The sequence below is a fragment of the Bufo gargarizans genome, chromosome 4, assembly GCF_014858855.1.
Source record: "Bufo gargarizans isolate SCDJY-AF-19 chromosome 4, ASM1485885v1, whole genome shotgun sequence".
Classification (NCBI taxonomy): domain Eukaryota; kingdom Metazoa; phylum Chordata; class Amphibia; order Anura; family Bufonidae; genus Bufo; species Bufo gargarizans.
In genome coordinates, this window is record NC_058083.1 from 322,971,756 (window position 1) to 322,990,756 (window position 19,001).

General features: G+C 44.3%; 1 protein-coding gene across 1 annotated transcript; it reads left to right on the forward strand.

Annotated features, from left to right (window-relative positions):
- The first annotated feature begins 1,544 nt into the window (after window positions 1-1,544).
- On the forward strand, window positions 1,545-4,163 carry LOC122935405 (zinc finger MYM-type protein 1-like). Its single transcript, XM_044291177.1, has one exon. The coding sequence runs from the start codon at window positions 1,545-1,547 to the stop codon at window positions 4,161-4,163; it is 2,619 nt and encodes an 872-aa protein (XP_044147112.1).
- The last annotated feature ends 14,838 nt before the right edge of the window (window positions 4,164-19,001 follow it).

Sequence of the window (19,001 nt, forward strand, 5' to 3'; positions counted from 1 at the left end):
CAGGAGCAGCGCTCATTCAGCCAGCCAGAGCACACACTGAGCCCATCCAGCATTTAGCCTTGCCAATTGCCACTGACTTTCAGCAGGTCGATTAAGCAGCTTTCAGCCGGAGCAAGCTCAGGTAAGAGTTACTATCTGGCCTTGGAATGTTCTGTATATTATTATATGTGAGCTGGCCTGGTATAAGGTATACATCTTCTGGTATATTAACATGTATAACTTATACCAGCTGTACATATATAAGTATATACAGGAGATGCCCAGGTTATACCAGCATGGTCCATATCACTATATACAAGAAGATGTATAACTTATACCAGCTGTACATATATAATTCTATACAGGAGATGTCCAGGTTATACCAGCATGGTCCGTATCACTATATTCAAGAAGATGTATAACTTATACCAGCTGTACTTATATAATTATATACAGGAGATGTCCAGGTTATACCAGCTGTACATATATAATTATATACAGGAGATATCCAGGTTATACCAGCTGTACATATATAATTCTATACAGGAGATGTCCAGGTTATACCAGCTGTACATAGATAATTATATACAGGAGATGCCCAGGTTATACCAGCTGTACATATATAATTATATACAGGAGATGTCCAGGTTATACCAGCTGTACATATATAATTATATACAGGAGATGTCCAGGTTATACCAGCTGTAAATATATAATTCTATACAGGAGATGCCCAGGTTATACCAGCTGTACATATATACTTATATACAGGAGATGCCCAGGTTATACCAGCATGCTCCATATCACTATATACAAGAAGATGTATAACTTATACCAGCTGTACATATATAATTCTATACAGGAGATGTCCAGGTTATACCAGCATGGTCCGTATCACTATATTCAAGAAGATGTATAACTTATACCAGCTGTACTTATATAATTCTATACAGGAGATGCCCAGGTTATACCAGCATGGTCCGTATCACTATATACAAGAAGATGTATAACTTATACCAGCTGTACATATATAATTCGATACAGGAGATGTCCAGGTTATACCAGCATGGTCCGTATCACTATATACAAGAAGATGTATAACTTATACCAGCTGTACATATATAATTATATACAGGAGATACCCAGGTTATACCAGCATGGTCCATATCACTATATACAAGAAGATGTATAACTTATACCAGCTGTACATATATAATTATATACAGGAGATACCCAGGTTATACCAGCATGGTCCGTATCACTATATACAAGAAGATGTATAACTTATACCAGCTGTACATATATAATTATATACAGGAGATGCCCAGGTTATACCAGCATGCTCCATATCACTATATACAAGAAGATGTATAACTTATACCAGCTGTACTTATATAATTATATACAGGAGATGCACAGGTTATACCAGCATGGTCCATATTGGAGAGACACATGGAGGAGTTGGGGACGCATAATCAGGGCTGCAGTTTATGGTGGAATTATAAGAATAATTAGGTTAAGGTTTTTTTTTAAACTTTATTTACAGAAAACTAATTCTTCAAAGTATGGCATCCTATCAACATAAGAGTGGTGCTCAGAAACGTAAACAGAAAAGGGAAGACAGTTTGAGAACTTCCAAACTTCCAAAAATAAGCAGCTACTTTTCCACTCCTACACCTGCTAGTGTTCCTCCTGTACAGAGTAACACTGAAAGTGAAATGTCTGTGGAAAGTGCTGTTGATGTCAGAGAGGTGGAAAGTGCTGTTGATGTCCGAGAGGTGGAAATCAGCGAGTGCACTTACTCCAGTTCTTTAGATGTAGCAGGTGACGAGAATCCCGATGAAGGTAGTAGCACAAGTCTACCAACTAAAGAAATAGTAGAGTCAACAGAAAGCACCAAATCAGGTGATGATTTTGAATTGTTGAAATCTACAGAGGTTTCTATAGAAAGTATTGTGGGAGAGAAACATGTTACTGATAGGGGACATTACCCTATTACAATAATGGATTCCAATATCAAAAGATTTATAATAGCTCGTGGCCCGTGCCGACCTCCAGGACCTTTTCCACGAGATGATGAGAGAAGGTGCTTTTCTGAAAGCTATTATGTACAAGTTACAAAAACAGGCCTTAAGATCCCTGTGATGTGGCTATGCTACTCACCTAAACTTAACGTAGCCTACTGTGAACCATGCTGGCTGTTTGGGGACCGCAAAAAGACAGGATTTGAACCTGCATGGGCCAAAGGAATACAGAAATGGCAAAGGCTTTCTGCAAGAATTCAGGTTCATGAGTCTTCCAAAACTCATATAGAAGCCTGTGTAGTGTATGAACAGTGGAGGAAGAACAAAACAATAGATGAGGAAAATGAAAAGCAAATTAGACAGGAAAAAAACTACTGGAGACAAGTATTACATAGGATTGTCAATGTAACATTAACAATGTCAATGGCTAATCTTTCCTTCCGTGGTCATAGAGAAAAACTTGGCGAGGTAAACAATGGGAATTTTCTCTCCATTATAGAGCTGCTCGCGGAGTATGACCCTGTTCTAAAGCAACTCCTCCAGTTACCCCAAAAATCTGTAAGATACTTGAGTCCTAGAATCCAAAATGAAATTATAGACATACTTTCAAATAAGGTCCGGAACATCATTGTGTCTGAAATAAAACAGGCACCTTTTTTTTCTATTATAATGGATACTACACAGGATATATCAAAAGTGGACCAAATGAGTCAAATAATAAGATATGTTTCTGTGGAAAGAGATGAAAGCCAGAGAGCAACTAGTGTGGAGATCAAAGAGGTTTTCCTAGGGTTTCATGCCGTTGAGGACCAGAGTGCTGCAGGCCTTGAACATGACATTGTCTCGTGCATAGAGAGCAACGGCCTCAATATAACAAAATGTCGTGGCCAGGGGTATGATGGGGCAGCGACAATGAGTGGGGTGTATTCTGGTGTTCAGGCTCGAATTGCACAAAGAGAAAAAAATGCCTTGTATGTACATTGTGCAGCTCACAATCTCAACCTGGTACTTCAGGATGCTGTTGGGAACATACCAGAAATTTCGAGTTTTTTTGAAGTGGTCCAGGAATTGTATGTTTTTTTTGGGGAAAGCATACGCAGATGGAACATTCTTTCATCATTCTCTACAGAGTCCTCAATTACATTAAAAAAACTTTGCCCCACTCGATGGTCATCTCGCCATGATTCACTGCTTGCTCTACGCTTTCGTTTTGTGGACATTATGCAAGCTTTAACAAAAATAAACTTGATGTCATCCAAGCCAAAAGAAAGGGATGATGCTGCTCGCCTTAGAAAAAAATTAGGATCTTTTCAATTTGTTTGTCTCGTTGTCCTGCAAAGCAAGATTTTTGACACCATAAATGTGGTTTCAAAATTGTTGCAGTCAAAAAATATAGATTTATCCAGTGCAGCACACCTTATACAAAAGGCAGCTCAAGTCCTTTCAAAATATAGGGATAACTTTGATGGAGCAAAACAAACAGCGGTAGAACTGGCAGAAAAGTGGAGCATCCAGCCGCAGTTTGAAAACAAGAGAGCAAGAAAAGTGAAGCGTCACTTTGATGAACTTTCAATAGATGAAAGGTTGCAGGATCCAGAACAATACTTTAAAACCGGTGTGTTTTATAGGTGTTTAGACAAATTTGTGACCAACCAGCTGTCTAACCGATTTGCTGGAATGAGCAATGTCATGCAGCGATTTCATATACTACAGCCTACAGTACTTGCCTCTGAAACCGATGATGATTTGTTCAAAGCTGCTTCACAGCTACAGGAATGCTACCCAGAGGACATGTCACCAGCTTTCCCAGAACAGCTTCTGAGCTTCCGATCAACATTTCAGGAAGAGATTCGTAGATGCTCCACTGTAAAGGACCTTTCTCACCTTCTAATTGTTGAAAATTGTGCCTTGTCATCCAATCTACAAGATGTGTGCATAGCGTTGCTGCTGTTCCTCACCATTCCAGTTACAGTTGCAAGTGCAGAAAGGTCCTTTTCAAAATTAAAGTTTATAAAAAATTACTTGAGAAGCACCATGTCCCAACAGAGACTTTCTGGCCTGGCTCTGTTAAGTATTGAAAATCAGAGAGCTAGAAGACTTAACATTGAAGCCATTGTGGACAACTTTGCTGAAATGAAAGCACGGCAGCGTCCGTTTTAAAGAGATTCGTAAGTTTTAAGTTCGGCCTTGATGTTCGGCCCTCAGTTCTGCCTTGTGTTCGGCCTTGATGTTCGGCCCTCAGTTCTGCCTTGTGTTCGGCCTTGATGTTCGGCCCTCAGTTCTGCCTTGTGTTCGGCCTTGATGTTCGGCCCTCAGTTCTGCCTTGTGTTCGGCCTTGATGTTCGGCCCTCAGTTCGGGCCTCGTTTTGGCCCTTAGTTTGGCTTGCAGTTTTGAGTTTATACTAACCTTTGTTGCATGGTTTAAAATTGTTGTACTAACCAAGTTATTTAACAGTTTATTCTTTATTGTTACTAAAAGGTGCTAATACATGGTTCTTCTTTGGTTACTTTCTGCAGATCGATCTTCTCGTTGTGTTGTGGATGTTTGTTGAAAAGTTCTGTTAAAGAATATTTTAATGTTACGGAGCTGGAAGGCATCACGTTTGAATTTACCAAGTTGGAAGTTACCATTGTTTGTCTTGCAATCCTGTTTCATGAATAAGATTCCTCGTTATGGAAGATTTGAGTAAGTTACTTCTATTATGTGTCTGAACTACAGTGGAAATAGTATAAAGTGGTAAGTTATTGCTGTTTCTTATTTCTGCAGGTTCAGACTTCATCCAGCTTGCTGTAGCAAATAAAATACGGTTTGGAACCAGCGGAGAATTTGAGTAAGTTGAGTTTTTTTTTTTTTTCTTGGTCCAATTGTACAATAATTGTCACAATACAGGGAAAGGCAAAAGGATAGTAAATAAAAATGTCTTTTAAATTGGTGAATGAAAATTAGCTTCATAGACTAGTTTAGCACAACAGAATTAAATTTCCTGTATTAATGTGTCTGCCTTTTTCTTATTTTGTAGGTATGTCTCTTTTCAAGAAGGATGAGGATAGTTTTTGGAAAACACCAAACTGTTAATGCCCCTAAATAAAGTTTGTTTTTGGTGGAATAAGTACAGTATGCATAATTTTTTTTTTCATTCTGCATGCTTATGACATATAATGTACATACCTCCCAACTCTTACCCCTGGCAATTCGCTCAGAGGTAGAGCTTGGCAGGACAGCAAGATTGGCATTCAAAATCAGACTTTACCGCTCAAAGTGGTACTATTGGGACTGGAGGCATGTTGGGTGAATGGTAGGGGCGGTAGTGGGGGCGGGTGGGGGGGGCCCATTGATCAATTTCGCACCGGGGCCCCATGGAATGTGTGTACGCCACTGAGGAGTGGGGTGGAAAGGAAGAAAAGCGCTAAACACTAGAGGCTGCTCGGGGTTTGTCAGGTCGACAAGAGTGTCTGCCTGTAAAGGATATGAAAGTGTGCCAAACTAGGGGGACTGGTGGGTAATGGTACCATCCCAGTCACGCCTGTTCTTGGATAAACCCTTTTTAGCGCCAATAGTGGTAGGTCAGTGTCAAGCTACTCAGGCATATGGTGGGTCTTACATCAACATAACATTTGTAAAAGAGTATAATAAAAGATGTGTCGATATACAGTACAGACCAAAAGTTTGGACACACCTTCTCATTCAAAGAGTTTTCTTTATTTTCATGACTATGAAAATTGTAGATTCACACTGAAGGCATCAAAACTATGAATTAACACATGTGGAATTATATACATAACAAAAAAGTGTGAAACAACTGAAAAGATGTCATATTCTAGGTTCTTCGAAGTAGCCAAATTTTGCTTTGATTACTGCTTTGCACACTCTTGGCATTCTCTTGATGAGCTTCAAGAGGTAGTCACCTGAAATGGTTTTCACTTCACAGGTGTGCCCTGTCAGGTTTAATAAGTGGGATTTCTTGCCTTATAAATGGGGTTGGGACCATCAGTTGCGTTGTGGAGAAGTCAGGTGGATACCCAGCTGATAGTCCTACTGAATAGACTGTTAGAATTTGTATTATGGCAAGAAAAAAGAAGCTAAGTAAAGAAAAATGAGTGGCCATCATTACTTTAAGAAATGAAGTTCAGTCAGTCCGAAAAATTGGGAAAACTTTGAAAGTTTGGCACACTTTCAGGGCAGCCAAGTGCCAGTGCTAGGTGAGTTAGGGGTCACCACTCCTCCCTCTCCCTAGTGAAAGAGTACTCCTTTTCCCTTCCCTCTGGCCGCACATCTGTTACCTGCTATATCAGACGTGATATCCCCATTTAGACGTCTCTTCTCAAGACTAAATAAATGTAATTCATTTAATCTTTCCTCATAACTAAGCCCCTTATCAGTTTAGTCGCTCTCCTTCGTATTCTCTCCAGCTCCAGGGCATCCTTTCAATGGACTGGTGCCCAGAACTGAACTGCATATTCCAGATGAGGCTGCACCAGCGCTTTTTAAAGTGGTAGTATTAGATCCCTGCCCTGCGATTCCATGCCTCGTTTAATGCATGACAATATCCTGGTAGCCTTAGAAGCAGCTGATTGACATTGTATGCTGTTATTTAATCTATGACCAGACGGACAACTGGATTGGAGAACCGTGTTACCGGCTGAGTCCCGATCCAGTGCTCCGGCAGCAGCAGGGCAGCTGGAGATGTTTACTTTCATTGCTTTGCACGCCGCTGATAGTTTAGCTCCTTAGTGGGTGGTATCAGATCAGAACAGAAAGCTAAACAGAGATATGTTCTCATCTCATTTTGAAGTAGATTTAGCATATACATTAAATGTACATGAAAAATGTATGCAAACATATGCAATTTTTATCATATATGTTTAACAGATGGAAGTATGTTTCGATGAGTTTGTGTCCATTTTAAACAGAAAATACCTATTTTTTAATTAAAACCTTTTTGTTTTGTTTTTTTAAAAGGGAGGCAATATTTTTTATTAAATGTAAAAAAAACTGATACATTTAACATATGGAAATGTAATGTTTTGTTTCCATTCATCGCCCATAGACTACAATGTTAGAAAACCTATACACATTTTTTGGAAGACAGAATAGCTGGCATGCTATGGTCCTGAATAAAATTGCATAAAAAGTATTTTAGGCTACTTTCACACTAGCGTTTATATTTTCCGGTATTGAGATCCATCATAGGATCTCAATACCGGAGAAAAACCCTATTGTTTTGTCCCCATTCATTGTCGATGGGGACAAAACGGAACAGAACAGAATGCTTCAAAATGTATTCCGTTCCCATACTGGAGACCAAACTGCAGCAAGCGTCAGGATCCGTCATGACCCACAATGCAAGTCAATGGGGACGGATCAGTTTAACTCTGACACAATCTGACACAGTAGAAAACGGATCTGTCCCCCATTGACTTTCAATGGAGTTCATGACGGATCAGTTTTGGCTATGTTAAAGATACGCTAGTGTGAAAGTAGCCTTTAGTCAAAAGTCTGAGAGTTAAAAAAAAAAAAAAAAAAAGGATCAGCAGGACAACCTTTTTAAGTTTCAGTTCACTGGACAGTTTTTAGCTGTTCAGTGTCAGTGAAACACGGATGCAACATGAACAGCAAAAAACTGACACACGGCCCCAACACGGATCCTTCACAGACAGCTTCACTGATGCATCACTGACCACCTGCTCACGGATTTAAGCACGGACACGGACGTGTGAATGAAGCTTAAAGGGAACCTGTCACCGGGATTTTGGGTATAGAGCTGAGGACATGGGTTGCTAGATGCTTTTGCTTTTTTTTTTTATACATATGCAAATTAACCTGAGATGAGTCCTGTACATGAGATGAGTCAGGGACAGGACTCATCTCAGGGTAATTTGCATATGTATCAAATCATCTTTTTTCCACAATAAAAGCACACAGAGCTATGGGGACTGGGTATTGCGGATGTGCAAGCGGCCGCCCAGCAACCCATGTCCTCAGCTCTTTACCCAAAATACCGGTGACGGGTTCCCTTTAACCCCTTAGTGACCACCCATACGTGTTTTTACGGCGGTCACTAAGGGGCCTTGGGCTGGAGCGCCGCCTTTTTACGGCGGCACTTCAGCCCGAGTTAACGCTAAAATCAAGCGTAGTAGCTCCGTGCCCGCAGCTACCGGAGGTAGCTGAGGGCTCGGGGCAGTGATCAGAGACCGTGACAAGCGGTCTCTGATCACGTGATCGCCGTGATACACTTTATCACGGCGATCACCGAAAATGATGCCTGAACTAAAACTTTCTCCCTCCTCTCATGTGAGAGAGGAGGGAGAAAGTCTCTGGTGCTAGGATCGGGTCCCCCAGCACTTCTGTCCCTAAGCTGGGTCCCGATCCTCACCCCCCTGTAAGAAGCAGTCATGTAATGTGTCTAAGTTTCATTATCCTGGTAAACTGTGTTAAAATTTAATGTATATAATGTATAATGCTATTCTAGTAATACAGATAAATGTAAATGCCTGCAGTATTCGTTTGGTCAGTAGATGGCAGCATAGGACCAATTTGCATTGAAGTTTGCCATAGAGAAAGTGTATTAATGTCGTAGTGGCTCTTTAAAACAGCAGTTAAGTGTTGAAGTGACACGCCCCTTATGATGTCAGCCTGCCTCAGTGTGAGCAGGAAGAATGAGGAAGAGGGACTGAAACTATAACGGCTGCCATCTTGACTAGATAGAAAGCAAGTTCTGTGCTGTGTAAGACGTGTGTGGAGATACTAAAGGACGTTCCTGTGCAGCCAAGCTGTGTGAACTTCAGTCTAGAGACGGATGGAGTATAAAGAGACCGTGGATTTAGTGAAGCCAAGTTAAAAAGGACTGTGTGCAGCAGCTAACCTGTGGAGCTGGCATTGGGCTGAGTGGATTGCCCCCAAACAGTAAAGAGACTCACAGTGCTGTCGAGGTACCGGACAGTCACTGTAAAATTCTGGATTATATCCATCTGGTTTTCCGGCCTGCTGAGGAGGACTTCTTTGTTGCGGATCCTGCGCTGGTTATAAAGGAAAAGGACGACATCGGGCCCCACCGTGCACTTCCACAAACTGTAAGAGGTCCACTTGGACCACTGGGATAAGGGGGGTGCGCACCCGCTTGAAAGTTAGGGTCAGTTAGGGATAGTTCCGGGGACTGTTATTTCTTAGTGTCCGCACTGCGAATACGGACATAGCAAAGGTGGAAATTGTTGCAGTATCTGACTTGAATTGTTTATACTGTTTTGAATATTTTACTTGTCTTTATCTCTGTGATTTCACTGTTAACCTGCTTTTATTAATTTGTAGTAAATGCAATTTTCTTAATCTTGACTTCTGCGTACGCACTCTTTTCTGGTTGCGGAGTCAAACCACCTGCCTTGCTCTCGGTTCACAAATTGGCGTAGTCGGCAGGATCCGCTTACCAGAATGGACGGCGACGCACCCGTTAGGAGGGATGGTGCTGGAGGAAGAATGCCAGCAGGGGCTGTAATGAGTCAGTTAGCAAAGTTTGATGGCAATAATATGTCTGTGAGTGTGTGGGCAGAGCAGATACGAATGGTACAGCGCATGTACCAGACCGCACCAGAAGTACTAGTAGAGCTAGCCATATTGACGTTACAAGGAGATGCTAAGACTACAGTGATATTGCGGCCATTTGAACAAAGACAGACATTTGAGCAAGTTGTCCAGATTCTAGAAACTATTTATGGAGAAACCGCATTGCTGGGGTCCCTGCAGGCACGGTTCTTTCAGAGGGTACAAAAGGAGAATGAAAGTCTCCCTCAGTATGCAAATGCCCTACAAGAACTGCTCCGAGATATTCAAGGGAAGGAAAGAGGGGGCTCACCAGCCTTCTGTAACCCTGATCGGACACTCCTTGACCAGTTTGTTCTGGGGATCCGTGATGGCAGCTTGACTGTTGCTATGCAGGACTTTATACGACGGGAGACTGATGCTAAATTTCATGACGTACAGGTGGAGGCCATCTCACGTGCCAATAGTATGGTTCAGAAGCCTCAGACCGCAGTTGGAGTTACATTGTCGCAGGGGGCTAGCTCTGGCCCAGAAACAGTGGAAAAAGGGACAGTTAAAGAGATACTTACAGTAATGCAGAAATTGCAAGAGCAAATGGAACACCTACAAACCAATTGTAATGAGAATTCTATGAGAATTGCAGGCCTCCAGAAAACTAGAGACGAAGGGGTGGGCCGTTCATACCAAGAAGGTCAGCATCACCCACAACCCTACTGGAGGGATGAGGATAGGACCTACCGAAGGGGTCCCAATAATGTAGTACAACTCTCAGGAGAGAACGATGGGGCTTACCGAAGGGGCCCAAACCGATGGCCAGAGCGACGGGAAGTACGCTGCTGGGAGTGTGGACGCGTGGGCCACATTGCTGCTAGATGTCCAGAGCAGCGACAAGCTTATGAGAGACCGCCGTTAAAACTGAAATCCCCTGCAGCAGTAGGGCGGGCAGTAGGGGAAACTGAGGAGACTATGAGAGGAGAATGCCCTGAAGAGGATCTGATCGCTGCAAGTCCCATCATACAGATGGAATTGGAAGGTATTCCGGTTACCGGGATGATTGACACGGGTTCCCAAGTAACGACCCTGAGTAGAGACTGTTACGAACGGTATTTTCAGCGACATGTGAAATATGATCCCCATACATTCATACGAGTGGTCGCAGCTAATCAGTTACCAGTACCGGTGGTGGGAGTGGCCTGGATGAATGTCAGATTATGTGGCCAAGATCTAGGCAAGAAAGGCATTGTGGTAGTACAGGAGTCACATGAAGTAAAGGTCCCTGTCATCTTGGGGATGAATGTGTTAAAAGAATTGGATCAGATTCTCTTTGAAAAGAAAGGTCACGGTTATTGGAGAGAAACCACTAGCCATCGGCCTACTCAAACGGCCTTCCAGCGGCTGGTCCGAACATGTGGCTTACAGAAAAGTTCAGATGCACAGTGTCCTCTTGCTCGAATTTCGGTCCCTCTGCATACAAAAGTTACGTTGCCACCCAGACGGGAGATGATAGTGTCCATGCCTGTAGGCACCTGTAGGAAACTAGAGGGCATAGCTGTGTTGATAGAACCACTGCCGACAGCCGGAAGAAGTGTTGATCCGCTAGTAGCCCGTTCCTTGGCAGTAGTCCGCAATGGGAGAGTACCCCTCCGATGTGTGAACACTCAGGATCAGAGTGTAGACCTAGCCCCAGGAAGGCTGCTGGCTAACCTCTATGTGACTCCGGAGGAAGTGAGGAAAGTGACCCCGATGCAGTTGAGGCCGGCTGAACAAGGTGAATGGGCCGTAACCGTGTCTATGGGGGAAGGCGAGAACCCCACCCCTAAATGGAATGGCGGTGCAATTCGAGAACAGATGAAGATAGAGACTTCTTTGTGTTCTCTGGAACAGATTCGGAAGGTAGATGAACTGTTATGGGAAAACCGCACAACCTTTGCACGTCATGCTGAAGATTTTGGATGTACGACAGGGATCTACCATGAGATTCCCACAGGAGACACCCCTCCAATCAGAGAGCGCTACCGACAAATTCCTCCACAGATGTATCAGGAGGTGAAAGAACTGTTGACCCAGATGCTGCAGAATGGGATCATTCAAGAAAGCCAAAGTCCCTGGGCAGCTCCAGTGGTACTAGTAAGGAAGAAAGATGGGTCCATTCGGTTTTGCGTAGACTATCGAAAGTTGAATACCTGCACCGTACGAGATTCCTACCCCTTACCTCGGATTGAGGAGTCCCTTTCAGCACTAGGAAGAGCCCGCTACTTCTCCTCACTAGACCTGGCTAGTGGGTATTGGCAGGTGCCAATGGCCGAGAAAGATAAGGAAAAGACAGCCTTTATCTTGCCCATGGGACTATACGAATTTAACCGGATGCCCTTTGGGTTGACAAATGCACCTGGAACGTTTCAACGATTGATGGAGAAATGTCTTGGTGACTTCAACTTTGAATTCACTCTCATCTACTTGGATGACATTATAGTGTACTCTGCAACCTTTGAGGACCATCTCGCCAGTTGGGACAAGTATTTCAACGATTGCGGGAACATGGGCTCAAACTGAAAACCCAGTAAATGTCGGTTGTTCCAATCTGAAATTGATTACTTGGGTCATTGTGTATCAGGAGAAGGGGTGAGGCCGTCAAGGGACAAGATAGCGGCTGTTCAAGACTGGCCGACACCGACTACCCTGCGAGAAGTGAGGGCGTTCCTGGGAGTAGCCGGCTACTATCGACGGTTTATTAAGGACTTTGCTAGAGTAGCAGCGCCACTTAATGCTCTCCTACGAGGCACCGCCGGGGGTCCGAAGAACCGGTCCGTGAAATGGGGCCCTGAACAGGAATACGCCTTCCAGGCATTGAAGGATGCTCTTACAACGGCCCCAATCTTGGCGTATGCTGATTACCACTTGCCCTTCCAGCTATATACCGATGCAAGCCTGTATGGTCTCGGAGCGGTGCTATCTCAGTTCCAGGATGGCCAAGAGCGTGTCATAGCGTATGCCAGCCGATCCTTGCGAGATTCTGAGAGAAACCCTGACAATTATAGTTCATTCAAGTTAGAACTGTTGGCACTGGTATGGGCCATGACTGAGAAATTCTCTGAGTATTTGACCGGAGCTGAAGTCTTAGTACTGACTGACAACAACCCATTGGCTCACCTGGAAAATGCCAAGCTCGGGGCTTTGGAGCAGAGGTGGATAGCCCGAATGTCTAAGTTCAATTACCGCATTAAGTATCGGTCCAAGACGGAGAACCAAAATGCCGATGGACTTTCTAGGGTAACTACCCAGGCCCCCAGCGGAGACGTGGATCATGAGTTGGAGCATGTGGAGATGCCTGACTTCAGCAGATTTTCACAAGCCTTGGTCACTGCTATGCAGTGTGCAGTGGAAGGGACCGAAACGGCTCCTTTCTTTGGCCCCTCACTACAGGAATGGGTGCAAATACAGCAGGCCCATGAGGGGCTGGCGAAAATGATCAAGTGTGTTGAGAAAGGCAAGAAGCCCTGTAAAGAGGAAAGAGAACGACTGACCCGTGAAATGCTATTAGTCCTGAGTCAGTGGGAAAAGTTAGAGATGAAAAATGGAGTGCTATGCCGGAAGGTATATCTGCCTTCTGAAATCGACATTTGTTACCAAATCGTAGTGCCTAGTGAACTGGCTCAATCATTGGCTCTTGAGGCTCATAATAAGAATGGACATTTTGGTCATGAGAAGACCTTTCGTTGGCTACAGCGACTGATTTACTGTCCAGCTCTCCGTCAAATGGTCGAAGAAGTATGTCATAGATGTCGAACGTGTGAGATCCATAAGGCAATAGAACAAAGAGCTCCCCTGCAAACCATAGTGACCCAGGAACCTTTGGAGATCGTCATGATAGACTACCTAATGGTGGGCCCATCCAACAGTGGGCACCAGTACTGCCTCGTAATGGTGGACCACTTCACCAAATTTGCGGTGGTGACCGCCACCAAGGACCAGACCGCTGAGTCAGCAGCTCGAGCCCTATGCCAAGATTTCATCCGAGTGTACGGGTGTCCACAACGCATCCACTCTGACCAAGGGGCTTGCTTTGAGGGACATGTAATGAAAGAAGTTCAACGTATCTACGGGATAAAGAAGTCGCACACGACTCCATACCATCCCCAAGGAAACGGAGCCTGCGAACGATTCAATAGAACTCTGCTACAGATGGTGCGGACTTTGGAGGAGGACAAGAAGTTACAGTGGCCTCAGTTCTTGTCTGAGATGGTGTGGGCCTATAACAATCAGGTCCATTCTACAACGGGATATTCTCCTTATACTCTCCTCTTTGGACGGTCTGGGCGAAGTGTCGGAGAGTTACAGTTAAATGATGTGGATGGGTTCCCTCCAAGAGATCCAGCCTCCTGGGTGCGAGCACACCGGCAGAGACTTGAGACAGTTCATCGATTGGTGCGACAGCGTCTGCAAGAAAATTCTCATCCTGATAAGACCCCGGTGCAAAGGGCACCATTGCAGCCAGGTGACCTGGTGCTGGTACGTGTCAAGAAGCCTCAAGGAAAATTGGAAAGCAGGTGGGAGGCTGTGCCATATCGTGTAGTTGCCCGCAAGTATGCAAATGGGCCTGTGTACGAAGTTCAGAAGGAAGGAACTGATTGTGTCCGAGTACTTCACAGAAATATGTTGCGCCTGTGTCAATCTAAAGAAGCAAATTGTGATGGAACTGATAATGTCAACGAGCTCCCACAGTCCGAGACTGGTGGTGTGGAATGGGCTTACGATGATGAGGATGATTGTTGGCCAATCCCCGCTCCTGAGGATGTTCCACCTGTGACTAGTGTGCCCCCAGCCTGTGCCCCCTATGATGCAGAGTCTGCTGGTCCTTCTCAGCCTATGGCTACAGTACCCCAGAGTATACCAGTGGTTCTCAGACGCACCACTAGACCAAATGCTGGCATTCCCCCTGTTCGGTATGCGCAGGACGAGTTTATTTGGCCTGCCATACAACGGTACATTACCACTCTACATATAAGAGTACAGCCCTCCGGATATTCAGTCATTGGCAGGGACTGCCAATCTTAAAGTGGGGGGGAATATGTAAGAAGCAGTCATGTAATGTGTCTAAGTTTCATTATCCTGGTAAACTGTGTTAAAATTTAATGTATATAATGTATAATGCTATTCTAGTAATACAGATAAATGTAAATGCCTGCAGTATTCGTTTGGTCAGTAGATGGCAGCATAGGACCAATTTGCATTGAAGTTTGCCATAGAGAAAGTGTATTAATGTCGTAGTGGCTCTTTAAAACAGCAGTTAAGTGTTGAAGTGACACGCCCCTTATGATGTCAGCCTGCCTCAGTGTGAGCAGGAAGAATGAGGAAGAGGGACTGAAACTATAACGGCTGCCATCTTGACTAGATAGAAAGCAAGTTCTGTGCTGTGTAAGACGTGTGTGGAGATACTAAAGGACGTTCCTGTGCAGCCAAGCTGTGTGAACTTCAGTCTAGAGACGGATGGAGTATAAAGAGACCGTGGATTTAGTGAAGCCAAGTTAAAAAGGACTGTGTGCAGCAGCTAACCTGTGGAGCTGGCATTGGGCTGAGTGGATTGCCCCCAAACAGTAAAGAGACTCACAGTGCTGTCGAGGTACCGGACAGTCACTGTAAAATTCTGGATTATATCCATCTGGTTTTCCGGCCTGCTGAGGAGGACTTCTTTGTTGCGGATCCTGCGCTGGTTATAAAGGAAAAGGACGACATCGGGCCCCACCGTGCACTTCCACAAACTGTAAGAGGTCCACTTGGACCACTGGGATAAGGGGGGTGCGCACCCGCTTGAAAGTTAGGGTCAGTTAGGGATAGTTCCGGGGACTGTTATTTCTTAGTGTCCGCACTGCGAATACGGACATAGCAAAGGTGGAAATTGTTGCAGTATCTGACTTGAATTGTTTATACTGTTTTGAATATTTTACTTGTCTTTATCTCTGTGATTTCACTGTTAACCTGCTTTTATTAATTTGTAGTAAATGCAATTTTCTTAATCTTGACTTCTGCGTACGCACTCTTTTCTGGTTGCGGAGTCAAACCACCTGCCTTGCTCTCGGTTCACACCCCCACCCCCCTTACCCTCAAGGAAGATGGCGGCGGCGGCCCAGCGCATGCGCAGACTGAAAGCCGGCCGCCGCCGCTTACTGTAAGGTCTCTCTCCTCAGGAGAGGAGAGAGAAGTTCAAGTTATGCCCCGATCGGGTCCCCAGCACCCCGATCGGGTCCCCTAGCACCCCGATCGGGGCAATAGGGCCCTTAGATATATTTTAATAACGTTATTAGGGCGCCCCCCCCCCCCCCCATCTAATAAAAAAAAAAAAAAATGGCACAGACATGCGCACTGGTTACTGTGCTGAAGATCTGCCTTCAGCACAGTAACCATCAGGGACCAATAATAATGGTCCCTGATCATGTGGTCTCCATGATAAACCTATCATGGAGATCACATCCATTATATTTACAAAACATGGCCAGGACAGGGGCTGTGCTTCTCTCTCCCCTCAGCGCAGTTGTTCTGTGAGGAGAGAGAGATCAGACTTCTGTCCTGGCTCTGTGATTACATACTGTGAAAAAAAAAAGAAAAAAAATCAAATTATAAACTGTCCGTCAGTAACTGGCGGTCAGTGGTTGTCCGTGATTAGGCGTCCGTCATTAGACGTCTATTAGTTACAGTCATTTATCTTTATTAGGGACCCTGTTCGTCTGTTACTGGCGGTCAGTGGGTGTCAGTCAGTGAGTTGTTGGGTGTCACTCCGTCAGTCGGTGGGTGTCACTCCGTCAGTCGGTGGGTGTCACTCCGTCAGTCGGTGGGTGTCAGTCATTTTTAGGGACGGTCAGTTATTTGAATTTTTCTGAGCTGTACAGAAAAAAAAAATGGCTCGGAGATTGTTAAGTGCGGAGCAGGCATACGAATTTCTCTGCTCTGACCACTCTGAATCTGGCACCGCTTCAGAGGCGGAAATATTTTCAGATAGCGGTGACTCTGATTCCATCCCCAGACCCCATAGCCCTATGGTGGTAGAAGTCACCACCTCCCCTCATTCTCCACCCAGCGGTCCCGTCCCTTCTGCTACGTGGGTTCCTGCCACTTCATTTTCCCCCCAAGTACCCCAATTTTTACCCACTCCCCAAATTAATGTGGATGTCGGCAATTTTACCCCTTATGATTTTTTTCATTTATTTGTAGATGATAAAGTCCTGGAGTTAGTTGTGCAGCAAACTAATTTGTACGCCACACAGTTTGCTGTACAAAAGCCCACGTCTATTTATGTAAGACGGTGGACCCCCACAAGTGTCCCTGAAATAAAAAAAATTTTGGGGCTTACCCTGGACATGGGCATTGTAAAAAAAAACCCTGTCCGATCCTATTGGGCTGCGAGTACTGTCCACTCAACCCCTGTGTTTGCAGCAGTTATGTCCCGTAACCGCTATGAAGTCCTAATGCGGTTCATGCATTTTTCAGACAATTCCCAAGTCCCCCCCAGAACTGACCCAGCCTTCGACCGCCTAAATAAATTGAGACCCCTTATTTCCCTCCTTACAGATTTATTTTTGAAATTATATACCCCTGAGAAAAAATTATCAGTTGACGAGTCCCTTTTTAGTTTTAAAGGCCGCCTTTCCTTCCGTCAATATATTCCTTCCAAGCGTGCCAGATATGGGATAAAGTTGTATAAGGTGTGCGAGAGCACAACCGGCTACACCTGTGGCCTGTCTATTTATGAGGGCAGAGACTCCCAACTTAACCCCCCAGGCTGCCCCGAAAATATTGGCACATCGGGAAAAATTGTGTGGGATTTATTGGCACCATTCCTGCACAAAGGGTACCAAGTGTACACCGATAATTTTTACACTAGTATACCCCTTTATAAATCCCTCCATGCTGCAAACACAGGGGCTTGTGGGACAGTCCGCAAAAATAGAGTTGGATACCCACAACTGCTGGTCTCCAAACGTTTGGAGAAAGGAACATCCTTCGCCCTCGCAAGTGACCAGCTGCTTGCCGTGAAGTGGAAGGACAGGAAGGATGTCTACATGCTGACCACCTTGCATGCAGACACCACAGTGGCAGTTAGGGAGAGGGGGGCTACGGCGGACAAGCACAAACCGGTCTGTGTGACAGACTACAATAAATTTATGGGAGGTGTAGACCTCTCGGACCACGCGCTTCACCCCTACCTGGTGAAGCGAAAAAACAGGGCCTGGTATAAAAAGGTAGCAATCTACCTCATCCAGATTGCTACCTATAATAGTTTTATTTTATTCAAAAAGTCCCAGGGAAACCTTAACTTCCTCGAGTACCAGGAGAAGGTGATTGAGAGCTCACTACACCCCTAGATGAATACCTTAGGGGGTCTAGTTTTCAAAATGGGGTCCATTGTGGGGGTTTTCTATTGTTTTGGCAGCTCAACGCCATTACAAGTGTGCAATGGGGCCTAAACCATTTTCAAGCAAATTTTGTGTTCTGAAAACAACTGGGTGTTCCTTTATGTTTGGGCCCTGCCGTTTGTCAAGACATAAGATTAGGGCCACAATGGGGGTATTTCTGAAGACAGGAGAAACAGGGTGATACATTTTGGAGTGTACATCTTCATTTTCATGTGCTCTGTAGAAAAAAATCTGTCTTTAAATTGACACTTTTGTGTAAAAAATGAAAATTACATTTTTTTCACCTTCTTAGCATTAATTTCAACAAAAAACTAGGGGGTCTAAATGCTCACTACACCCCTAGATGAATACCTTAGGGGGTCTAGTTTTCAAAATGGGGTCCATTGTGGGGGTTTTCTATTGTTTTGGCAGCTCAACGCCATTACAAGTGTGCAATGGGGCCTAAACCATTTTCAAGCAAATTTTGTGTTCTGAAAACAACTGGGTGTTCCTTTATGTTTGGGCCCTGCCGTTTGTCAAGACATAAGATTAGGGCCACAATGGGGGTATTTCTGAAGACAGGAGAAACAGGGTGATACATTTTGGAGTGTACATCTTCATTTTCATGTGCTCTGTAGAAAAAAATCTGTCTTTAAATTGACACTTTTGTGTAAAAAATGAAAATTACATTTTTTTCACCTTCTTAGCATTCATTTCAACAAAAAACTAGGGGGTCTAAATGCTCACTACACCCCTAGATGAATACCTTAGGGGGTCTAGTTTTCAAAATGGGGTCCATTGTGGGGGTTTTCTATTGTTTTGGCAGCTCAACGCCATTACAAGTGTGCAATGGGGCCTAAACCATTTTCAAGCAAATTTTGTGTTCTGAAAACAACTGGGTGTTCCTTTATGTTTGGGCCCTGCCGTTTGTCAAGACATAAGATTAGGGCCACAATGGGGGTATTTCTGAAGACAGGAGAAACAGGGTGATACATTTTGGAGTGTACATCTTCATTTTCATGTGCTCTGTAGAAAAAAATCTGTCTTTAAATTGACACTTTTGTGTAAAAAATGAAA